This window comes from Cricetulus griseus, chromosome 2 (assembly GCF_003668045.3).
Source record: "Cricetulus griseus strain 17A/GY chromosome 2, alternate assembly CriGri-PICRH-1.0, whole genome shotgun sequence".
NCBI classification, from domain to species: domain Eukaryota; kingdom Metazoa; phylum Chordata; class Mammalia; order Rodentia; family Cricetidae; genus Cricetulus; species Cricetulus griseus.
The window spans coordinates 61435454-61461142 of record NC_048595.1 but is presented as its reverse complement, the minus strand read 5'-3'; the positions used below and the strand labels follow the sequence as shown (position 1 = coordinate 61461142).

General features: G+C 42.5%; 1 protein-coding gene across 1 annotated transcript in view; it reads left to right on the top strand.

The window, feature by feature from the left end:
• Adamtsl1 (ADAMTS like 1) overlaps positions 1-24895 on the top strand; it is a gene marked incomplete at its 5' end in the record, with an annotated part of 351236 nt that extends 326341 nt beyond the window's left edge. The window contains 6 exons of the mRNA XM_035438677.1: positions 6240-6452; positions 7741-7921; positions 10456-10663; positions 20925-21034; positions 21695-21915; positions 23391-24895. Of these exons, the coding sequence (XP_035294568.1) occupies positions 6240-6452; positions 7741-7921; positions 10456-10663; positions 20925-21034; positions 21695-21915; positions 23391-23497 (1040 nt within the window). The remainder of the gene's footprint in view (positions 1-6239; positions 6453-7740; positions 7922-10455; positions 10664-20924; positions 21035-21694; positions 21916-23390) is intronic.
• Between the last annotated feature and the right edge of the window lie 794 nt (positions 24896-25689).

The window sequence follows — 25689 nt, the reverse complement described above, 5'->3', positions numbered from 1 at the left end:
AATGATTCATTTCCAGCCAGACATGAAGCACCAGCCTCCTTCCTTACAGAATGTGACTTGGTGGGAATGACGGATGTAGACAGAGAGAAGAGCTCTGACCTGAGTAGGGTGGCCCCATGTGATCCACAGCTGGGGACTCATGGACAGGCATTTATTTGGTCAGTGGACTGACTCCTCCCTGGGCCCCATACAGCTGGCAACCAGGCTCCCTAGGGCTATGCTGTCCTTCCCTCCTGCAAGCTGAGTAGCACCTGCCAGCAGCCTGAAGGTAAAGTCAACCAGGGATCTATAAACCCAGAAAGTTGAAACTTTTTAAAAATGCTGATGTGTTTTTTAAGAGGTGAGCTAGATGCCAAGAGCCTACTGGCAGAGAGGGACACAGGGGAATTCTGTGTATTATCCGCTTGTGATAAGTTAAATCTCAATTTTTACTGTGAATTTTAAAAATTGAACCAATTTTCTTGACCTTGCCTTCACCTCTTCTTTCCCCACTCCTCTCCTGAAATGAGGTCCAGGCATCCCTGAACCAATATGATGTTCAGCACCACCAAACTCTTCTACCTTAAACAATAAAATCCTGTGTTCATAGCCTATAGGTGCCTGTGTCTCAGACATGGGCATCTCACCTTCCTTACCTATATGGGAATAATCAGATTCTAGGGTATATATACATAAGGGCAATCAACCAACAGCACCTAAATCATTTTAGAGAAGGCAAGGCCTTGATCAAGTCATAAATCTGGACAGAGCTACTTTTCATGCTAAGAACTAGATCAAATTCTTCCCCAAGATGCCCAGGAACATGGGAGCCATTCGTATACCCCCTGCCAATGGAAACCCAAAGCTTACCCTTAGGGGTAGAAAGACATTTGGGGAATGGAAAATGGACTTGTATAGTTCTATTTTTCCAGGAATGTTTTAAAGTTAGTTTTCTTTGGGCAAATGTGCATGGGAATAGTCTTAGCTTGGTTATTTGACCAGCTTATTGGGAGGTCCCAGAAATCTGAGTGAAAATTAAAGTTGCTTGTCTTCTTCCATGGCCTTCTGGGGTCCAGCTGACAAATGGGGAGTCAGGAACTGGGGTTTTCCAATATAAATTAATCATTTCTCCCAGCCCACTGCCTGGTGCCAGTTCCCACTTGCTCTCCGCTATTTTAGAGACCATACTTGTTGCCCAGGGGGGGACCCAAGCTGAAAAAAGCAGGGACCAGAAGAGGCAGTGAAGTAGCGTGCCTGCTTTTTGTTGGTCACCCTATGGCCCTAGCCTGGGCCCCCACACCCTCTCGGACCACTGGCAGACCAGAGGGGCCTCTATAAATTCTGAAGTACCGAGCGAGAGAGTGTTTTCCAGTTTTGTAAAATTAAATTAAGGAAAGGACTTCCAGACTGACTACACCGAGTGCCAAGTTCCATCCCAACACACATCATTTTTATAGTAACGTTTTAACTCCGTGAAAAACACAGGATTATAATGAAAACGCTGACAGGCCTGGAGCCAGCTCATGAAGTAATAATGCCACGTCTTTAATATTTTTACACAGCATGTCCCAACCTGCCACAGCCTTGCTTTCCTTTAGATAGCAATGAAATAAGTGAAAATTCCCAGAGCATTGCTTTCTCCTCCTCCTTTGGACTGTACATTCCCACTTCCAAAGCTTTCTTCCTCCTGGGCTCCTAAAGCCCAGATACGGTCTTTGGTCTGTGATTGATTTATCAACCTAAGCTACTTTTTGTTTGTTTGAGCTTTTTATCTGGAGAAGTAGAAGGGAGGCAGGGATATGTGCTCTGAAACCTCACTTCTACTCATTAAGGCTCAGAACTCATGAAAATGAACTCTGGATATGTGACAGACAGCTAATGAATCTAGAGTTGGCTTGCTCTCTACCAAGAAGCCCACAAACCAAGCTGCTTGCCAGTGCTCCTGGTGGTTTTCAGCCCTTTACATCAACAGCAACAACAAAAAATCTACTAATGATCACCGTGAGTTCAGAGCCTCTTTGGAGATGGTGCCTCAAAGGCAGCCTTATCATGTTACCTTTAAGGTCCCTAGCATCTCCAGTACATACAGCACGCAAGGAAGCTGGAAGCCAGGGCCACCAGGCCACCCACTTTTCTACACCAGTGTTTCTCTCAAACGTGGGCTGTTTCCCTGAGACAGGCTACTACAGCTCTAAAAACCAATGCAAAGTCAGGACATGGAACTAATGAAAGTCAGTGAAGAGCATTTGATAGAAGCAAGAATATCAGCTGGATGGAATTCCTGGGCTCACTGGAGCCACTGACTGCCATGTGTGGAACAAATGATGTGTAATTCCATGGCCTTTGACTCATGCTTCCTAGACCCAAATACTCTTTGGCCTCTTCCCTGATTCCTATCGGTGTATGGGAATGTTATAGACATTAGGAGGAGGCATGCTTTTGCCTATATTCAAAATAACAATAATCAGAAATAAGAATTTTTATATAACTTTTCTTATTTGGTACATCTTCACTCTAAACATACACAGTCAGTATGTTGGAGGAGGAAGAGGAGATGACTATGATGATAAAAATGAAAGAGCAAAACTTCATCCATGCGCTCACACCTGGCTTTGGCTCCACTGAGAACCACAGAAGGCCTAAGAATGGAAGCCTAAAGGTGGTGTTTTCTTTCGCTGGTTAAGAAGGGTTGGTGGAAAGAGGCTTTTTGCTGCCAGAACTCTCATTAGCTAGGTAGCTTTCCCAAACACTGTTTTCCCTCAGTCACCTCACAGCCCAAATTCTTTAGCAGCTAAGGTCTGAGGAATGAGTACTGTCCGTCCCTCTGATTGTCCACTTCCTCGGGAAGGCATAGAGGCTTGAAGAATAGGAAAGCTTGGCACTTAGGAAGCAGAGAAGAATGCAGGAAAAAAAAGGTGTCCACCCCTCTTCATTCCCCAGGCATCAAACACTACTACATTTCTCACCAATGCAGAAACTGGGCTTTGGGAGTTCTTACTTGGCCTCTTTGGAGGCATTGAATACAGAGCAGTTTCGGATGTCCTTGCAAATGGCACACAGAGAGAGTGCTCAGCTTCAAAAAGAAATGATTGATATGTCTTTACCTTAACAAATGAGAAATATCCGTGACAGAAGGGACCCCTGTTACAAGCCAGGTTTTCTCATTAGCAATGAAACATGGATAATTATTCTCTGGGAACATGCACAGTGGGAATTCGTGTTAGACCTTTGTTTTGACTATTGCTGCTGGCAATCTTCAGAGACCATGGTGTTCACTCATACACAAACACACACACACATATGTAAACGCCCAGGAGCCTGCACTGCGTGTGTGCTAAGAATACTACTACTGAGTTCAAAAGATGTTTTGAAGAGGCACCTGTGTGTGCAATCACAAACAAGGAAAGACAAAACAGCAACGGAAAAGGCAGGTGACTGAAAATTGTTATTTACTTTAGTTAGAATTCATGTTTTGGTCTGTCTCTTTGAAAAATAGACCAAAGATAGACTTCCCTAAGAAAATTTTTTCAATTCAGGATGAATAATCTCACACATTAAAAGTGTATTCTCTTTGGTCACTATCCTGATGTGGAGGAAATACTATCATCTATGCAGCAAAATGTACATGGCCTTAGGAGGGTGAAGGAACTTTAGGAGTGCCTTAATTAGGGTGTGTATTCAACAACCTGTAACAAAGACCTCAAACACCCACACCTCCACTGTGCCTATCTGGGACTCCTTAGAGTCCAACCTGAACTTTAGGAAGAGATTCCCAGGGCCATTTTCCTCCCCTACCCACCCACATTCATCCAGCCAACCAAACAACCACTGAGGCCATGTGGAGCAGACACCTAGAGTCAGTCCCCTTCCCTGCCTGCTTACCCAGAAAGACATTCCTGTTTTGAGTCGTGATATAAAGGAAGATAGCCCAGCATGGCCTGGCAAAGTAGCATTGCCTGTTAGGTTTGAGGGTAACCTTGCTTCAAACTTCTATGGCTCTGGCCACAGAGTGTTGCTGCCCTTTCCTTCCCAACACAGAAAGCCAACAGAATATCTGGCTGTCCGTACACACCCTTATTAGCAGTAGGGAGGGAGGGAGACAGAACAAGCCTTTTTGTTCTGGGCCATCACTCTCCCTTTCCATTCCCTGAATGGAACTGGAAGCTACAGTTCTTATGCCAGGGAGGCTAAGGAAGCCTCCAACCTGAGCAGCATGCATCTGTAATTCAGGACTTGCTTTACTCTGAGAAAAACAGGAGGGGTTACCCAGCAGCATCTTCTAGAGGACAGCCAAGTCAAAATTGTCAGAATCAAGAATGATAATAATCTCTGACTCCAACAGAGCTGAGTGAGGGAAAGTGAACCACCAAGAACTTTTAAGTAAACTATAGAACATTTAAGAAAGGGGCTGGAGAGATGGCTCAGAGGTTAAGAGCACTGGCTGTTCTTCCAGAGGATCTGGGTTCAATTTCCAGCACCCACATGATGGCTCACAACCATCCAAAATGAGATCTGGTGCCCTCTTCTAGTCTGGAGGGATACATGCAGACAGAATACTGTGTACATAATAAATAAATAAATTTTTTTAAAAAAAAAAAGAAAGGGGCTGGAGAGTTTGCTCATTAATCAAGAGCACTGTCTACTCATGCAGAGGACCTGGGTTCAGTTCCCAGCACCCACATGGTGACTCCCATCCATCCATTACTCCAGTTCCATGGGATCTCTTACCTTCTTCTGACCTCTGCAGATGTCATGCAGGCAAAACTTATATACATAAAATAAAAAATGAACGTATTTTAAAAACCCTGTAGAAGACTCTGGAAAACGATGGGCTGGTCCAGCCATTTTTTTTATTTGTTGAAATCTTATGGAAAAGAGAGTTGACTAAACTAGCTATAGGAAAAGTAATTATTTGCACAGAGTTATTCCTGAAGATCAATGAATGAAATAATGCAAACATGTATTGTGAATAATTTTGGATTCATCCTAAGGAAATAAAACAGCACATGAACTTCCCTCCCTCACCATCGAGCTGCATTAAATGCCATTCCTGCATTGGTGCTTCTGCCCTACGATTTATAGATGTTGAAATACACAAATTCTGACTGTGCAGCTTCTGTGAACAATTAGTCAAATCTTCTCAGTTTGCAAAACAACAGGTTTCATTGGGAATGTATGTTTGTGTGCATATGTGTTTATTTCATTATACTTGGCTCTCAGTTGCCCCCACATACTATCTATCCTCTCTATCCCTCCTCTCCAACTGGTCCCCTTCCTACATCCAAATAGTCACCCTGTTACTTTGTCTTTTTAATTTCATACCAGCTGGGAGCTCCTTGGAAGAGAGGAGGCTGCCCCAATTACCTTCCTACTCCCTAGAGCTGTAGGTGCCAAGTAAATACTTGTTGAACTGAACTGAAGGAAAACCTCAGTTTCTCTACATTTTAATAATTTGGTATGCACTGTGAGCTTCAAAACAACTTTCTTAGTGAGTCTAAGTCATTGGGCTACAACAGCAAATACAGCAAGTGCCCCAGATTCAGAGAAAATGCATTTTACCTCACAATGGCCATCTATTTTACCAATTTTATAATGTGTTCAGTATAATATTTTAGAATTCTAATGTATCAAAAAATGTTGTAGCTGCATAGAATAGAGCTGCACATTATGTAGATAAGGTTAGGGTTGCACATATCCAATCCTCCATGCTTGGTTAAGAGTTGTCAAAATATCATGGTTCTTCATTTATGGACAAATGAGGCCAATGTATAAAATTATTTTCCTAGTGTCTGCTGAAGTTCTATTACTTCAAAATAATACAAAGTAACATGGCAGCAGGGATTACATTTAAATTGGTAGAAGCTTCTTAAGTCTTATTTAAGAATATTGTAATTTTCCCCCAACATTTGAAGAAAAACTTTATAAATGAATCAGAGGAAGAGTTCCCAGGAAAAAAAAAAAACTTCTAAAACAATGGCACAATTGCCATTGATTCATTGAGAAGTTAGTGTAGAGGCAGGGAGAGAACTAGTCACTTTGTGTTCTTCAAGCATTTTTATTGAGCTGAGTGAAGAATAGTCGCCCTCCCAGAAGTCCACAGAGTGAAAATGCCCCCTTTCCTTGGGAAAAGCAAGCATAATAAAAATACTATCAGTAAGACCATGACATGTGTACAATTCCTAGAGCCATGGAAACACTCACGAGCTCACCAGGAATGTGGGCTTTAGTTGTACCAATGACTGTCTTCTCTCTTCTTCTAGGCTGCCCCATCAAAGGTCACCCCACCCCCAATATCACCTGGTTCCAAAATGGCCAGCCAATTACCACTGCCCCACGGCTCACCCACCACATCTGGGGAGCTGGACAGATCCTCCAGGTTGCAAATCTCAGTGGATTGCCTCAAGGGGAGTTCAGCTGCCTGGCTCAGAACGAAGCAGGAACCCTTGTGCAGAAAGCAACTTTGGTGATCCAAGGTGAGGCTTCCCCAGGCTTGGAGCAGCAGTCTGTTCTGTAATAGAACATACTGATACACTCTCTACTAGATAATGGGTGTGTATTGTGAAACCTTAACTTCTGCCACCACCACCTGCAGCAGAGGGCATCACTGTCAGTTACGCATGTTTTAACTAGGAAAGACTATGCACAGCGATGTCTTCTCTGCTGATTCTGTTTAAAATGCATGTCTTGATCTAGCCAGCTGGTCACTTGCCCTCTGCCTGAAGAGAGCAGTATTAGGCCTCACATTTCAGGGTGTTCAGCCATAGTCACATGCAAAGGGCCTTCCAGGTGCCTTTCCATTGGCTTTGGCACAGGAAGGAAGGCTGCCTGCATGGTTCAGATGTGAGCCTTCCAGTAATACAGGCAGGTCAGCAAGTCCACACTCCCTGCACTAGCCAGAGATGCTAGTGAGCTGAAGGCAGCAGAAAGAAAGCCCAAGCTGGCCTCTCTACGGAGACTGTGGGAGGCTGCTTTCCATCGACTGGTTCTAGTGTGCTCTATGTAACTCTGCTGAGGTAAGCAAATGCTATGGAATGTACTCCCAAGACTGAATAGGACTCTGCAGAGAGGGTTGCCTGCTCTTCTTACTAATACTGCATGAAAGGAGACAGGTTTCTCCAAACACACAGATCTTCTGCTGGAACAACCTCCCTTGCCACTTGGCTCTCCAAATAGGAGAACAAATGTCCCCCTTCTCACGGCCTATCTGCAGTTTTTGTAACTCGCAAGCATTCACAAATGTGTATTCCAACTATCCCAAGGCAACATTCATTTTAACAGCCTTCCCCACAACACATCACAAGTCCCCAAACAGAAAAACCAAAGCGCTGGACTCTTCCCTTCACTTCATTGTCTCACATAAAGGAGAACTTTCTGGGTAGAATATTTTATAAAATGTACAAATTCCAATGCAAATCCATGCTTTTAAACATGATTCAACACCTTGATATGTTTATACCTCTCTGTAGAAAAATAGTCACTGTCTGGTGAACCAATATGAAAAAAAAAAAAAAAGAGTACTTGAGCAAGTATGTTTAAAAACAATAAGCCCTATGGCTATTGGTTAGATATTGTGCCGGGTACTTACAGTGCTAGGCCCTTTCCTTCCGTTTTACTCATTTCTCTGTGTTCCTCTTTGGGTGAGTACACTGAGGCTCCTGGAGCCCATCAGCCTTGCCCAAGTTTGTTGGAATGTCCCTGCCCTTAGGACAAGTGTGGGCAGTAACACCATGTCCTCTTCCCCTCTGGTCCTCCCTGTGACAGATTACTGGTGGTCTGTGGAGAGACTCTCGACCTGCTCAGCATCTTGTGGTAATAGAGGGATTCATCAGCCCCGCCTCAGGTGTTTGCTGAACAACACAGAGGTTGACCCTGAGCACTGTGCTGGAAAGCCCCGGCCTGCGGTGCAGCCCGTTGCCTGCAACCGGAGAGACTGTCCTTCTCGGTAAGTGTACCTACCCATCCTACCCCCAGCCACTTGCCATGACTATTAGCTAGTAGTCTAGCACCATGCAGAAAGAGATGGAATTCAAGGAGCTCTTCCTCTCCACCACACTGGCAATATCCTCAGAGAAGACCTCTGCTTTCAGTTCTCCTTATTCCCTCACCCTACAGCCAACTGAAGTTACCTGGGTTGTCAAGTCCTGAGAGTCTGCTCTGTAAAGAAGTATGTCCCAGGGTGGGGCCCAAGGTAACACCCATCCTGCAATAATAACCTGACTTTGAAACACATTTCCTATTGAAATGTTGAGGAGACCAGGGCTACTGGGCTCAACTCCAACTTTGTCCTTTTTGTCTAACTAAATACCTCTGCTAGCTAGTAAGTACTCTGCTTTAGTTAACGAAAACATTAGCAGTTGCATCTCGCTAATGTTGGAATGCATCTCCATTTTCCTATAGCTACTTTAACTCTAGATGCTGTCCCTGCACTTGAGATTCGTCTTTAGGCTGCAATGACACCCACAATCTCCTTCTCTCCTCTCGTGTAATTCCAGCTTCAGGAAGCCCTGAGTCCCACTCAGCTCATATCCCCAAGTCTTTAGGCAGTAGCTAACAGACCACGAATCGGGTTGGAGTTGGCACCAGCATGGCACTCTGCAACCCGGGAGACTTGGCTAGGACCTGAAATGCCCTTTTATGACCCATATGTAGGACTTTGCTATACTGCTCAGGCAACTTCTTTGTGTTTTGCCAGCTGAGTCACAGAGCAGCTGAGACTAGGAGAGACTCCATGAAATATGAAACACACTCATTAATATCAGCAGTTTGACTTGCTGACGGGAAGGTTTCCACCGGAATGATTAATGTCCCTTTATACCCTTCCTGAACGGTAACATAGCCCATAGCTCTGCTTTCTCAAAACCCCCACCCCAGCTCCTGAAAACTTCACTGAAATGTATATTTAGAAATCAAAGTTGATTGAAATGCAGGCCTGACATTCACCAGGGACAGAAGGATCTGGAAGACTGCCCTTGCCAAGCTGCATGAAATGAAGAAGAGATCTTTTACATGCCAGGAACCTTGTGATTTGATTTGGTGATGGTCAGAGTTAATCAGCCTAATTTACTTCAGCAACTGAAATGGCAATGGCTGTCTCTCCTTAGGTTTCAGCGATTCCAGTGGCTTTAAAACACCTTGTGCCTGCTTCCTAAATACGATGTTCCCTTGACCTAGAAATCCACCTAAAGTCGTACTTCGCAGGCCAAAGAGGAGAGAAATGGCCACAAACTAAGTCGTTGCAGGCCCTGATGCAAAAAGGAATCTGTTGCCCTTCTCTCCACACACTTCTTTTGAAAATCAAATGTGGTCCCACTTGGTGGGGGAAGCACCATAGGTTTCCATTTGACTAGAGTGCCAGTCGGGCTTGAGGTCCACATTAGCATCCTCTGTTATACTAAAATGGCACTCCTACCCAGATAGCTAGCTGTTCATCTAATTGAAGTTCTAGTCCCAGACTCCAGGTATCACAACTGGTGGGGTGTGCCTAGAGTCTATAAAATTGGCTGGAAAGTACCATGCCTCTTATACTCCCTGAAAATTATCTGTTGTGTGTGCACACATGCAGAAGAGGGCTCCTGCATAATTACTATGGACTAAGGACTTCACACTGTCCCTGGATTACAGAATGACTTTCTGAGAATGGATATTTATGCTATACATATAACTTCCCAAGATAAACGATATGACTTCTACACTGACTTACTAATGGTAGGAATTACCTTAGAAATCTGGAATGTCTTTGACTATTTCTGAAAGATGGAGCGAGGTTCCAGACAAAACCTTGACCTTGGTGAAACCCAGATAATCTCCTAGGTCAAGAGGTAATATGTTTGGACCTAACTTTCCTAGTAAAACGCCCTGCCCTGATGACATACTGTAATGTGAGTTTCTAACTAAAAGCTTTCTATCTGTAGGTTTGTTAGTATGGGGAACTTAAAGCTATCAACCCTTAGTATAATCTTTCCTTGTCAATGTCCCAATTTTATCAATTTCCTGAAGCTGCAAGAAAAATTTGTCCAAATGGTATCATAAAACTCCATTTTGAAGACCAGAAATCAAGCCATCCACAGGGCCATGTGCCCTTTGTAAAGACTTGGGGTGAATTTGCTCCTTGTCATTCCCATATTCCGGTACCTCTAAAAGTCCCTGGTTTGTGGCTGCATAAAACTGAAGCTCCTCTTCCCTGCCACCTATTCCCTATATGCATTTCCCTCTGATAAGGGCATGTAGAGTCTATTCATCTAATCTCATCTCCAAATCCTAACTATGGTGCATGCCTATAACTCCAGCAATCAAGCCGGGAGCATCACAAGTCTAAAGCCAAGCTGTGTCACACAATGAGACCCCTGTCTCACAAACAAGCAGTGAAAAGCCCTTATCTACAAGCAAGTTAGCATCTGTGTGTGTTGAGATAAACAGGCAAGGTTTGTCTCCCTCAGGCCTTACTGTCTCCAGCTGCCTTTATGTCCTCCTCCTCAGGTGGATGGTGACTTCCTGGTCTGCCTGTACCCGGAGCTGCGGTGGAGGTGTCCAGACCCGCCGAGTGACCTGTCAGAAGTTGAAAGCATCTGGGATTTCTACCCCAGTGTCTAATGACATGTGTACCCAACTGGCCAAACGACCTGTGGATACTCAGGCCTGTAACCAGCAACTGTGTGTGGAATGGGCTTTCTCCAGCTGGGGCCAGGTGAGCAGCCAGACTGGTTTTGTTCCATTGTTTTGTTTTTTGGTTTTGAGGGAAAATCTGCAGATATAAACCTTGCTCCAGTAGGAAGAGAAATGCCACCTCCTCTCACATTCTCAACTTTACTAGCCCCACCCAGCATTACCCCTACATCCCCTATCCTGAGGAACTTAGGATATTAGAGGCATTAGCATACTCCTCAGACCCATTGTTTTCATTGTGTGACCTCCAAGACCACTTCCTATAACTGTGCTAGGTATGGTTCTGGGAACTTCTGGAGAGTGCACTGTTGCTCTGGGCCAGGGTTCTCAACCAGGTCACAGAAGAAAACAATTCACTAAGGAGACTTTTAAAACAATGATATCCACACTGTACATCCCAAAGATGTGAGTCAACTGTACTGTAGTGGACTCAAGCATGCTCTAGAAACTGGAAACCATTGTCCCAAGCCAGAATAGGTGACGCCTATAGCTGGATCACCTTGAAACCTATGCCTCCTTCCTCAGTTCTCTGCCTGGAAGTTATAACATAGAAAGTCCCAAGTGAGACTTTCTATGTTATAACTTCCTAAGTCCAGTCATGAATATGTTTTAAACAAATTAGAGGCTTTACTCAGATACTGGCACCAGGTCTATATCCAAGATTTTGAGCTTATGAAGACAAAACTCACAAAGCTACACACTTACTTCCTTCATGCAATCAGGGACATGAAGAGGCAAGCACACAGCTTGACTTACTTCCTGCCTACATGTAACTGAGCACACATCCCGTCTACCTACAATCATGGATAAGCAAGCTTGTTTAAAGAAGCAAAAACATGTGGTTGGTTACCTTACATGAACAACAGTTCCATTTAAATTGTACAAGACCAGGCAATTATAAGAATAGCATCCCACCCCCCAATTCTGGGAAACTTTGTCCTTGGGCATCTGAGGCTTACAGATTAGAGGCATTTTTGTCTTATAGATCTCTTAAGCACAGTAATTTAATCTTAAAACATAATGTTAGCCATCACAAAATCAACAGAGGTCCTCATTTGGCCAGAAGCCAAAGGATGGAGCCTCCTTTGGATACAATGGAAGTACCATATTAACTTCATCCACTGAGAAGAAGTCTTATGTTTAGCTGTGATTTTAAAAGGAGACCACCCCAAACAGAAGATTCTGGGGGTGAAAGGAGGTCACGGGGAGTGTAGTCACAGGTATAGTCTCATGTCTGGTCCAGGTGAGACTATGCACCTGTCAGAACCTCTGTCCTAAGGTCTGTTAGATACTAAGAACAGTCTCCCTACTTGTACAGCTGATTCACCAAATGCCCTGCAGCCTCCCTCTACAATTTTACATTGTTGTTCACACAAGAATCTCGTATATAAAAGGGGCTTTTAGGAAATAATACCATTGTATATATACTGTTTAATCCCAAAATATCAAAAGATATTGGAGATCTATCATGTATACGAGAGATACTGACAGCCTGATGTTCAGGTGGTGCCCAACAACAGGTAGCAGCATCAGTCTGGCTATTGTTAGTTTATATGGGACTGGCACTAATTGGTAGAGTGACTTTTCTAACTGGCCAGGCATAAATTTAGAATATTTTCGGCAAATTTTAATTTCAGAAAATTTTAACTTGTTGGAATTAGCTGTCTACAAATTCCTGTTCAACATGCAATATAAAACATGTTTGTTTGAGAGCTTTTTTAAAAGCCCAACAACAAACCCTCATATGTATGACCAAGTGGTTTTATCAAAGTGCCAAGACCATTTTAGTAGGGAAAGAATCATTTTTCAACATGTTATGTTGGAGTAATGCCAAAAAATAAAGCTCATCCCTTACACCATACAAATTTCACTTAAAAATAAAACTTTTAGAAGAAAACAGAGAGGGAATTCTTCTTGACATCAAGGTTGGCAATGATTTCTTAGAACTATTTTAGTTCATTTGTGTTGTTGTGACAAAATTCCACATATGGATAATTTATAAAGAAAATTATGTCTTACAGTTCTGGAAATTGAAGTTTGATATCAAGGGGTGGTTCCTATATGGTAAAAGCCTTTTGGCCATGTCAGATACCACATTGTGTGAAAACTGGCATACAAGCACAAGTCTTACAAAGCCACTAATCTCATCAGGGAGGCACCACCCTGAACACCTCATCCATACTTAATTATCTCCCACAGTACTGATCTCCTACTCCAAATACCAACAATATATGAAACTAGGAATTAAATTTCAAACATACAAGCTCAGAAAAATCTATCCAAACCATACCAGGCAACAAAAACACATCAACATTAAGGGTTTTTGTACATCAACAGGATACTATGGAGTAAGTGAAAAAACAGCCAGCCTGTGACATAGGAGAACATACTTAAAATCATCCATAATGGCTTAAAATTCTTACAGCTTAACAGCAACAAAAACTTTCCTTGGGCAAGGATTTAAATAGTCATTGTATTGGTAAATATTATAGAAATGTAAGTCAACCACAGTGCATTACTGTGAAGGCCAACTGACTGTCAAAGGCTCAAGGCCAGAATGAGTTACATAGAAAAATGCTTCCTCAAAAGGAAAGGAAAAAAATTCCACAATGTATCACCATTGATTATTATTGAATAAGTAACAAGTTTGGTGTGGGCTGGGGCAAAAGCTCAGTGGTAGAGCACTCACCTAGCATGTACAAAGCCTGCATGTGATCCTCTACACTGGGAGGAAGAAAGGTTAATGTAAAGATAAGAACTTGAATTTCAAGTGTATTGACCATGGGAAATAAAATATGGTTTAACTACTTTGGACAACAATGTCAGTTCCTCTAAAATTTAAAAAGAAAACAAAGGAGAACATGGAGGGAGGAATGTGACCAGAATTAATGATAAAAATGAACAATTACAGCATGCCCCAAGAATAACAGTTCTACTGTGCATACCAAAACAGCATTGTCATGTGTCTGTGATACCCCAGCCAATGACTAACTATAACATACAATAGTGGCCCCATAACATTACCTGGGTTGGAGCTATGGTTCCATAGTTGAGAGTGCTCATTCCCAAGGGACCCCTCTCCCAGCATCTACATAGGGTGGCTCACAAACACATAATTCCAGCCCCAGGGAGTTCATTGGCTTCCTGTATGGACATGATGAACACACAAGCATACTCACATACATATAATTGTAGCCAGTCAGAAGAGCAGGTAAGCTGCCAACCTACCCAAGGAACTGTCCCACACCCTTGTTCAGTTCTCAAACACTGAACAGTTTGGGGGGGGGGAGTGGTAGGGGAGGACCGGTGGGAGAAGGGAACTGGGATTGTCATGTAAAACAATCCTGTTTCTAATTCAAATAAAAAAGTTGAAAAAAAAAAGAAAATCAAGAGGAATACATATTGAAAAGGAAGAAGTCAAAGTATCACTATTTTCAGATGATATAATAGTATACCAAATGATCCCAAAAAATCCTATTAGAGAACCATATATACTACAAAGCTACAGTAATAAAAACTACAGGTTTATCAATAGAATCAAATCAAAGACTCATATGTAAATCCATACAACTATGGACACCTTATTTTTTTATGAAGAATCCAGAAATATACAATGGAAAAAAAAGAAAGCATCTTCAACGAATGGTGCTGCTCTAATTGGATGTCTGCATGTAGAAGAATGCAAATGGATCCATATCTGTCACCCTGCATAAAAACTCAAGTCCAGCTGGATCAAAGACCTCAACATAAAACTAGGTACACTGAACCTGATAGAAGAGAAAGTGGGGAATAGCCTGAACTTTGGCACAGAAGACAATTTCCTGAACAGAACACCAATAGTGCAGACACTAAAACCAACAATTAATAAATGGAACCTCATGAAACTGAAAAGCTTTTGTAAGGCAAAGGACATAGTAAGACAAAATTCCCAGCCTACAGAGTGGGAAAATATTTTCACCAACTCTACATCTGATAGAGGGCTAATATCCAAAATATATAAAGAACTTGAGAAACTAGACATCAACAAACCAAATAATCCAGTTATTAATGGGATACATCTACAGCTGTAAGCATAATAAACAGAATACAAAAGATGGAAGAGAGAATCTCAGGAGTTGAAGACACACTAGTGGAAATAGATTCATCAACCAAAGAAAATCTTAAGTCCAACAAATCCCTATCACAAAATATCCAGGAAATATGGGATACTGTGAAAAGACCAAACCTAAGAATAATAGGTATAGAAGAAGGTGAAGAAATCCAACTCAAAGGTGCAGAAAACATATTCAACAAAATCATAGAAGAAAACTTTCTCAACCTAAAGAAAGACATACCAATGAAAATACAAGAAGCCTATAGAACACCAAATAGACTAAACCAAAAAAAAAAAAGGTTACCTCGCCACATAATAATCAAAACAGCAAACATACACAACAAAGAGAAAATATTAAAAGCAGCAAAGGAAAAAAGTCAAGTAACCTATAAAGGCAAACCTATCAGAATCACACCTGACTTTTCCTTGGAAACTCTGAAAGCCAGAAGGTCCTGGATAGATATTCTATCTACAGTAAGAGACCATGGATGCCAGCCCAGACTACTATACCCAGCAAAGCTTTCAATCATTATAGACAGAGAAAACAAGGTATTCCATGACAAAACCAGATTCAAACAATACATATCGACCAATCCAGCCCTATAGAAAGTACTGGAAGGAAAACTGCAACCCAAGGAAGTTAACTACAACCATAAAAACATAGGCAATAGATAATCCCAACTTATCAACAGCCAAAAGGAAAAAGGGACAGAATCCCACACATAATCTCGCCACCATCACCAAATCAAAAACAAACAAGAATGAACAATAATCAATGGTCATAATATCCATCAACATTAATAGTCTTAACTCCCCTATAAAAAGACACAAATTAGAAGAATGGATAAGAAGAAAGAATCCTTCCTTCTGCTGCATACAAGAAACTCACCTCAACCTCAATGACAGATGATTCCTAAGAATTAAAGGTTGGGGAAAGATCTTCCAATCAAATGGACCCAAGAAACAAGCAAGGGTAGCAATCCTAATATCCAATAAATTGAACTTTAAACTAAAATCAATCAAAAGAGATTAAGAAGGTCATTTCCTACTCATCACAGGAGAAATCCATCAGGATGAAGTCTCAATTCTGAACATTTATGCCCCAAATACAAAGGCATCCACGTTTGTAAAAGAAACATTACAAAAATTCAAATCACACATAAAACTGCACATGCTTATAGTGGGAGATTTCAACACCCCACTCTCACCACTGGACAGGAACACCAGACAGAAATTTAACAAAGAAAAGTACTAATAGAAGTTATGGCGCAATTAGACTTAGCAGATATCTATAGAACATTCCACCCAAATACAAAACAATTTACCTTCTTCTCAGCGCCACATGGAACCTTCTCTAAAATCGACCACATACGTGGCAACATAGCAAACTTCAACAGGTACCAAAAAATTGAAATAAACTCCTGTGTCTTATCAGACCACCATGCTTTAAAATTAGAATTCAACAACAACACGAACTACAGAAAACCTACAAACTCGTGGAAATTAAGTAACACCCAATTGCACAATTCATGGGTCCAGGAAGAAATAAAAAAAGAAATTAAAGATTTCCTAGAATTCAATGAAAATGCGGACACAACATATCTAAACCTATGGGATACTTTGAAAGCAGTGCTAAGAGGAAAGTTCATAGTGCTAAATGCCCACATGAAGAAACAGGAGAATAATCACACTAGAGAATTAATAGCACAACTGAAAGCTTTAGAAAACAAAGAAGCCAATACACCCCGGAGGAGCAGACGCCAGGAAATAATCAAATTGAGGGCTGAAATCAATAAAATGGAAACTAGGAGAACAATACAAAGAATCAATATAACAAAAAGCTGTTTCTTCAAGAAAATCAACAAGATAGACAAACCTTTATCCAAACTTACCAAACAACAAAGAGTGAACATGCAAATTAATAAAATCAGGAATGAAAAGGGGGACATAACAACAGACACAGAGGACATCCAGATAATCATCAGGTCATACTTTAAAAACCTATATTCCTCAAAATTTGAAAATCTAAAGGAAATGGACAATTTTCTGAACAGATTTCATTTAGCAAAATTAAATCAAGAACAGACAAGCAACTTAAAAAGACCTATAACCTCTAATGAAACCGAAGCAGTCATTAAAAGTCTCCCAACCAAAAACAAGCCGCAGGGCCAGATGGCTTCAGTGCAGAATTCTACCAGAAATTCAAAGTACAGCTAATACAAATTCTCCTCAAAGTATTCCACACAATAGAAGCAGAAGGGTCATTACCAAACTCTTTTTATGAGGCTTCAATAACCTTGATACCCAAGCCACACAAAGACACAACTAAGAAAGAGAACTACAGACAAATATCCCTCATGATCATTGATGCAAAAATTCTCAATAAAATATTGGCAAATCGAATCCAAGAACACATCAGAGAAATCATCCATCCTGATCAAGTAGGCTTCATCCCAGGAATGCAAGGATGGTTCAACATACAAAAATCCATCAATGTAATCCACCATATAAACATACTGAGGAGAAAAAAATCACATGATCATCTCACTAGATGCCAAAAAAACCTTTGACAAAATCCAACACCCCTTCATGATAAAGGTCCTAGAGAAATCAGGGATAACAGGAACATACCTCAACATAATAAAAGCAATATACAGCAAGCCGACAGCCAACATCAAATTAAATAAGAAACTCAATGCAATTCCCCTGAAATCAGGAACAAGACAAGGCTGCCCACTCTCTACATACCTCTTCAATATTGTCCTTGAAGTTCTAGCTAGAGCAATAAGACAACAAAAGGAGATCAAGAGAATACAAATCAGAAAGGAAGAAGTCAAACTCTCACGATTTGCAGATGATATGATAGTCTACATAAGTGACCCGAAAAACTCTTCCAGGGAACTCCTACAGCTGATAAACACCTTCAGCAAAGTGTCAGGATACAAAATTAACTCAAAAAAACTGTAGCCCTACTATATGCATTGTATATTTTCTCCACCATTGACACATTGGTGGAGAAAGGAATCAGAGAAGCATCACCCTTTACAATTGCCACAAACAACATAAAATACCTTGGAGTAACACTAACCAAAAAAGTGAAAGACCTGTACCATAAGAATTTTGAGTCTCTAAAGAAAGAAATTAAAGAAGATACCAGAAAATGGAAAGATCTCCCATGCTCTTGGATAGGTAGGATCAACATAGTAAAAATGGCAATCTTGCCAAAAGCAATCTACAGATTCAATGCAATCCTCATCAAAATCCCAACACAATTCTTCACAGACCTTGAAAGAAATTCTCAACTTTATATGGAGAAACAAAAGACCCAGGATAGCCAAAACAATGCTGTACAATAGAGGATATTCTAGAGACATCACCATCCCTGACTTAAAGCTCTATTACAGAGTTATAGTCCTGAAAACAGCATGGTATTGGCACAGAAGTAGACAGGTAGACCAATGGAATAGAGTTGAAAACCCTGATATTAACCCACATACCTACGAACACCTGATTTTTGACAAACAATCCAAATATATATGCTGGAACAAAGAGAACATCTTCAACAAATGGTGCTGGCATAACTGGATGCAAACATGTAGAAGACTACAGATAGACCCAAGTCTTTCACCCTGCACAAAACTTAAGTCAAAATGGATCAAAGACCTCAACATAAACCCAGCCACACTGAACCTATTAGAAGATAAAGTGGGAAGTACCCTTGAATTAATTGGTACAGGAGACCACTTCCTGAACATAACACCAGTAGCACAGACACTGAGATCGACAATTAATAAATGGGACCTCCTGAAACTGAGAAGCTTCTGTAAGGCAAAAGACACAGTCAGCAAGACAAAACGGCAGCCCACAGACTGGGAAAAGATATTCACCAACCCCACATCTGACAGAGGGCTGATCTCCAAAATATACAAAGAATCCAAGAAGCTATTCTCCAAAACACCAAACAATCCAATTAAAAAGTGGGGTACAGAACTTAATAGACAATTCTCAATAGAGGAATCTAAAATGGCTGAAAGACACATAACAAAGTGTTTAACATCCTTAGCCATCAGAGAAGTGCAAATCAAAACAACTCTGAGATACCATCTTACTCCTGTCAGAATGGCTAAAATCAAAAGCACCAATGAGAGTTTATGCTGGAGAGGATGTGGAGAAAGAGGAACACTCCTCCACTGCTGGTGGGAGTGCCAACTTGTACAGCCACTTTGGAAATCAGTATGGCGACTCCTCAAGAAAATAGGAATCAGTCTACCACAAGATCCAGCAATTCCACTAGGCATATACCCAAAAGAAGCACATTCATACAACAAAGACATCTGTTCAACTATGTTTATAGCAGCACTATCTGTAATAGCCAGAAACTGGAAGCAGCCTAGATGCCCCTCAACCAAAGAATGGATGGAGAAAATGTGGTACATTTACACAATGGAGTACTACTCAGCAGAAAAAAAACAATGGAATCTTGAAATTTGCAGGAAAATGAATGGAACTCGAAGAAACCATTCTGAGTGAGGTAACCCAATCACAAAAAAACAAACATGATATGTACTCACTCATATGTGGATTATAGACATAGAGTAAGGGATTACCATCCTACAATCCACACTGCCAGAGATACTAGTAAACAAGGAAGACCCTAAAAGAGACAAACTTTGATCCCTGGAGAAGGGGAAAGGGTCACCATCCCCTGAGCAAATTCAGAACATGGGAAGAGTGTGGAGGAGGCTATGAGAGTGAGAAGGGAAGAAAAGGAAGGATGCAGAGGTCATGAGGAAGCAGAAAGGTTGAGTCGGGTGTAGATTAGAAGAAAGGACATATGATCGGTAGGATCTTAGTTAGGGTGGGTGGTAGGGGAGGAAAGGAGGGAGAAGGAACTGGGATTGCATGTAATTCAATCTTGTTTGTAGTTCAAATATATAAAAATTAAAAAAATAAAGCAAGCAAGGGGCATGTCTAAAATACACAAGAAACATATAAAATAACTGACACTAAAGGAATAAGGTACAAAAGTGGGGAAGACTTTATCTCAGTGAAAAGTTATCTAATAAAAATGTAATAGTTTTAGGAGACAGTGGATACAAATAAAGCCAAGATAAGATACAAGCATGTACTTAATAGAATGTCCAATATTTAAACCACATAATAGCTAAGAACAAAAACACAAAGGACATCTCATGCTGGCAAGGATGTGGAGGAGGAGGAACACTCCTCCATTGCTAGTGGAAGTGCCAACTTTACGTAGCCACAAGAAGAAATTCCAGAGATTTAAACCTGTGACTGGAGAAGAGAATAGGCAAATGACTTGTAGCCCTAAGCAGACGATGCCTCTTAAATCTCAGCATATACAAACCATGCACACATATATACCCAGCAACACTGCATGCTGCAAAACATGAAGCAGCACACACCAAATGCTTGTAGCAGTACTATTTTCATTAACTATAACTACAAAGCTTCTAAGCATCAAAACCAGATGAATAGTAAATTTTTGATCTTGGCATCAGTTGTGTCTGGAGAGGAGGAGTGGGTGGAGGTGGGCTGCTGAGTGGTGTAGTTTGTTTGCTTGCTTTTCCTTTGCCCATATACAGCTGGGGACACATAACTTTCAGAGTCCCTTAGCCAAAAACAGTAATAGATGTCAAGATGGTTAACAGCATACTAAACCAGAAACAGGTCCCATTGAAGGTGGGGGTAGCACCATGCATATCAGGCTACACCTCTGTATTCATCTTCTCAGGTTTCACCACTGTATATTTTGTTTTACTCAATTGTCCTACATGTACTATAATTTACAAAAGTTATTTTAAGAGGCTAAGATGATCAATTTTATCTTGTATGGTATTGAGAGGTCTTCGTCTCTGAAACGCACCACCACAATCCCAGCACATGATGAAATACTTTCATGGGTTAATCCGGGTTAGCCTTCTCTGGTCTAAGCTACACTTCTCCTACCCTTTGCTAGCAAAATACCCACAGACTATAGGACAGTTAGCTGCCCCAATGTAGCATAAAACACATGCCAGTGAGTATCTGTTACTTGGTCAACAAAGAAGGGAAAGATCTATAGATTTAATGGGATCCTACTCAGTGTTTCTGCCTCAAGTTGCCTGAGCATTGCAGCTTCCACCTTGGACATGAATAACATGTTATGCATCTCCTTTTTCCCTCCCAGTGCAATGGACCTTGCATAGGCCCTCGCCTTGCTGTGCAACACAGACAAGTCTTTTGCCAGACCAGGGATGGCATCACCTTACCATCAGAGCAGTGTAGTGCTCTCCCCAGGTAAGACAAAGCCCTTGTCATCCTCTACCCAGCCCCAATATCAACAGCACAAAAAGCCCATGATGAAGAATGTTGTTGCTACTCCAATCTTCCACAAGGAGTCAGCTGTCCTGCCCTCCTCCATCTTACCCCAAGTCCTTAGTCTCTTGCAAGCAGTGTCCTGTTCTTGTTGAATGAGCCAGGTTGGGCTTTCTTCTCTCAGGGATGAAGCACACATAAGTGTTGTTTATTAGGGAGGTCTGATTTCACAAGAGAGCCACACCAATCTCTAGGTGAACAAGAGGTGCTTATACCAAGGCCATCAGACCACAACAGCTTCACAAGTTCACCTTGTGAAAGGAATCATCTACAAGTGGATTTATTACATCTCTTCTTCCCAGAGCTCTCTGTCCTCAGAAGTCTGCCTAACCAATTCCTGCCTAGCTAATGTCCATTCAGCTCTTTAGTAAACCGATCACAATGACACATCTTCACATGGTGTAAAGGAATATTCTGCAACAGATAGATGCTCAGCAGAGTGGCCTCCTCAAGGCTCATGCTCATTTACTCATTCACAAACAGAGCAAGATCCCAACTTACCTACATTTCTGGGTTTGTAGATGGTTTTCAAATCTAGTTCCCACAGAGACAGACCTTAAATCTGCCACCCTCCTCCTACAGGCCTGTGAGCACCCAAAACTGCTGGTCAGAGGCCTGCAGTGTACACTGGAGGGTCAGCCTCTGGACCCTGTGTACAGCAACCTGTGGCAACTATGGCTTCCAGTCCCGACGGGTGGAGTGTGTTCACGCCCGCACCAACAAGGCTGTGCCTGAGCACCTGTGTTCCTGGGGTCCCCGGCCTGCCAATTGGCAACGCTGCAACATCACTCCATGTGAAAACAGTATGTTCCAATCCCAAAGAACATTCTGCAAATTCCCCACAGGTCATCGGGTACAGAGGGCAATCCCTGGGATTGAGCCTGAACACAGGGCGATGGATCAAGTTCCCTAAGGATTGTAAGCTGGGGCCAGAATTGAACATTTTAAATGGGGTACATGGGTGTGTGCAAGGATGTGTGTGCACATGTTCAGGCCACAAAAGATGCCAGGATGTGTCCCAGGGGCTTCCACTGTCTTCATCCTGAGCTCAGAGAGAGCCAAGGGCTGGATAAAATTGGCCTCCAACTCACCTGCAGTCAACCTGGCTGGTGCCCACAGGGGAAGACTAAATATGGTTCCCAGGGACCAGGCTACTAAAGACAGAACAGTGTTAGCACTGAAGAAGCACACAGAATGTCTGCCACTCAGCCAGCTCTGCATCCAACATTGTCCAGCCTCACACCAAACAAGGACCTGCTGACCACCCCCCACCTCCTTCCCAGCCCATGTGCATCCACTGGAATGGAATGGGAGACTGTGGCCCTGAGTTCTGACAGTCATTCCATCCCCACCATCCTCAGGTCTGGAGCCCCTCGGCCCCATACCAGTATTTATATTCTAATCAGGTAGGGATCTAGTCTCTCCTCCTTAGAGCCCGAAACCCAAACTGGAACTATTTCCTCACAAAAGCTGATGGTAAATCTTTGCAAAGAATAGACAATAAAAAACAAGTGTAAGAGTCCAATATTCCCCCTCAATGAACATCAGTGAGCAATCAGTTTCCCACACTGAGGCAGATGGCCCATCTCTTTTAACCCACTGGGAGCTGTATGAACCTTTCACCGTGGTGAAGTGCTGGTGTTCCTGTCAGATGATTGCCATATTCAGAAAAGTACCGGTATGTGTGCAAGGAGTTTAAAAAAAAAAAAAAAAAAAAAAGCTTACCAGATCCAGGCCACACCAGTGTTTAAGAACTGCAATGTCTGGAAGGCTGGATGAGCTCAAGAACAAGAGGCCTGGGTAAAGAAAAGAAAGCTGAGTGGGGAAAGTGAGGTCCAAGCACCTGAGGATGTGGACCTTCAGCCAGATCCTTGCTTGTATGCTCTCTCACAAGGAACAGAATTCTGTCCTCTGAGAACCATCTCTCACTAAAATACCAAAAGCCACATGGGGAAAACAGCAAGCAAGGAGGTGAGGTTATCCCAAGAGGAGGTGGTTAAAATTACCATTCTGGAGTAGAAGAGGCTATCAGAAGCAAAGGCAGCCCTGAGATCAGGCCCCATCAATCCACCAGACAGCTGCAGGCTGGTGGGGAAGGTAGTGGCAAAGGGGTGAGCTCTGCCTGAGAGAAGGCTGTCCAAAGGAGCTGCAAGAACCATGAGCAGGGTAGACCACACAGGCATCTTGCCAAGTAGCTAGGCTGCTCAGCAGCAGCTGCATCCATGAGCCTCCATCTCACATCTCCTCTCTGTCCCCCTCCTCCCTCCTGCTTTCCCAGCTGAGTGCAGAGACACCACCAGGTACTGCGAGAAGGTGAGACAGTTGAAACTCTGCCAGCTGGGCCAGTTCCGATCTCGCTGCTGTGGAACATGTGGCAAAGCATGAAGACAGGGCACAGGGATGAACTCTACCCTGGCCACACAAAGGACTCATACAACCACCTTGGACATGACTTATGCTTTCTTCCTTTTATTTATTTATTTGCCCCTCCCTACACACCCATGTCCACCTGCACCCATGCTCCTAAGGACCTTGGCATGTTTTCCTATTCAGTTAGCTGGAACAAGCGTGGAGAACAGAAAAAGAGAAAAGAGATGTCTAAAGGAGGTTGCAGAGCAGGCCAGGCAGACAGCAGCTCCCTTGTAGAGCTGGCTTCTTCGCAGTCAGGGTCTCAGAGACACAGGAAGAGAAAGCCATAGTCCATAGGGACAGCAGGGAGCTGGGGTTTATAACACATAGGTACAGACACAGGCCAACCACAGTTTCCTGAGTGGTATGATAAGAACAAGGGGAACACCATGCTAGAGCAGAAACCAGGCCAAAATCCCGTTCTTCTGGAAGGTGGAGGGGAAACCAAGAAAGAAGACAAACAGAACAGGCAGACAGCATACAGTTATGAAAGAGAGGAAGGGAAGAGGTAGGGGAAGAAAGTGTGTGTGTGTGTGTGTGTGTGTGTGTGTGTGTGTGTGTGTGGTGTGTGTGTGTGTGTGTGTGTGTGCTCCTTAGTGGGAGGATCTAGTAGACAGGGCAGATTTTCAAGCAGCCACGTGAATCCCATCTGACAGGCCTGTGCCTTGGTACATGCGCTGTTCTGAAGGTTCAGCAGAGGTGGGAAGGGTATTCAGCATCTTCTCAGGGTACCCATGCTGCATGACAGAAGATGTGCCCTTCCTGTGGTTATGGGGGTGCCTTTACTCCCTACTCTACCAAGTAACCTTTGTGTCTGTAGCTGTGGAAAACCCAACAAGGGGGTCAGGGTCTAGCTGGGTAGTAAGGCTGTGCCCCAGCATCTCCATATTTTGAATCAAGGGTCACTGGCCCTGAACTAACTGCTGCTGTGGGCCACTGGCAGCTGAGCATGAGCACTCCAGGTTTTCCACCTGAATGACTCTGCTGCACCATGTCAAGTCAGGGACTAGAATCACTGCTCACAAAGGAGTCATTACGCAATCTATTGGCTGGCAAACATCTATAGGTTGTAGCAACCCTTCCCACCAGAGTTGGCCAGGGAACAGGGTAGGACAGAGGAGTCATGCATGTCCACAGTGTGCTTTACTTATCCCAGCCATCACACATTGGGCCTGTGGGCCCTTCCAGTCTGGGGGTGGGGGGAATGGGGTGCTATGGCAAAGCAAGAAGATAGCTAAAGACTCATAGCACAGTCCCCAAATTTCTTCAGCCATTTTTCCAACACAAATAATATACACAGATACTATTCACTTATGTAGTTAGCACACCAGACTGGGTAAATGGACCACTCAGCAGACCAAGCAACACACATCAGCTATGGACACAGCTTAAAAAAAAAAAAAAAAAAAAAAAAAAAAAAAAAAAGCCCTTGACAAATCCTCACTCAGCAGAGAAGCATCAGCACTAATATTTGCTTCCTTCCCTGAGTAGCCTTAGTTTAGCAGAGTAGGCAGCCAGAGCCCAGGACCCCTCACATACACACTCACCAAATGCTACCACCCCACAGCCACCATTGACATCAAGGCTGCATTTTCCAGCTGTCCTGGAAGTTAAGTGTGGAAGATGGTGTTAATCTGTGTCTTCTCTAGGTGTGCTATGGACAATTCGGGTGGGCCTCTTCCTCATTACAAAAATAGGCTCTAAGAAATTGTGTTTCTAAAAATCAGTGTAATGTTTATTTAAAATAAAAAGAGAGTGTTTCTATGTATATCTTCTGTGAATATTTATTAGGATTTCTTGTATAAAAAGTGCAATATTAGTAATTGTACATTGTCATCCAGAAAAACAAAAATTCTTTGGGGGATTTTTATTAATGTCCTGCAGCTGTGTTCCTAAAACTCTGTGGTGATAATTGTATTATTCCTAATTTTATAAGAAACAAAAGTGGTGTTTAACTCTGATCCATTATTCACTGTGTACAGAGAGTACATTTTAGCTAGTGCAGAATAGGGGACAATAAAGTCAATTTGCTTGTGACACTAATTATACATGGAACAAACACCAATCCTGTAATACTAATACAGTTGATTAGCTCAGTAGCTATTAAAAACTGGTGGTCAGTGTTTGGATTTCCTAAAGGGCAAGCATCTTCCAGCTCTACAACATGT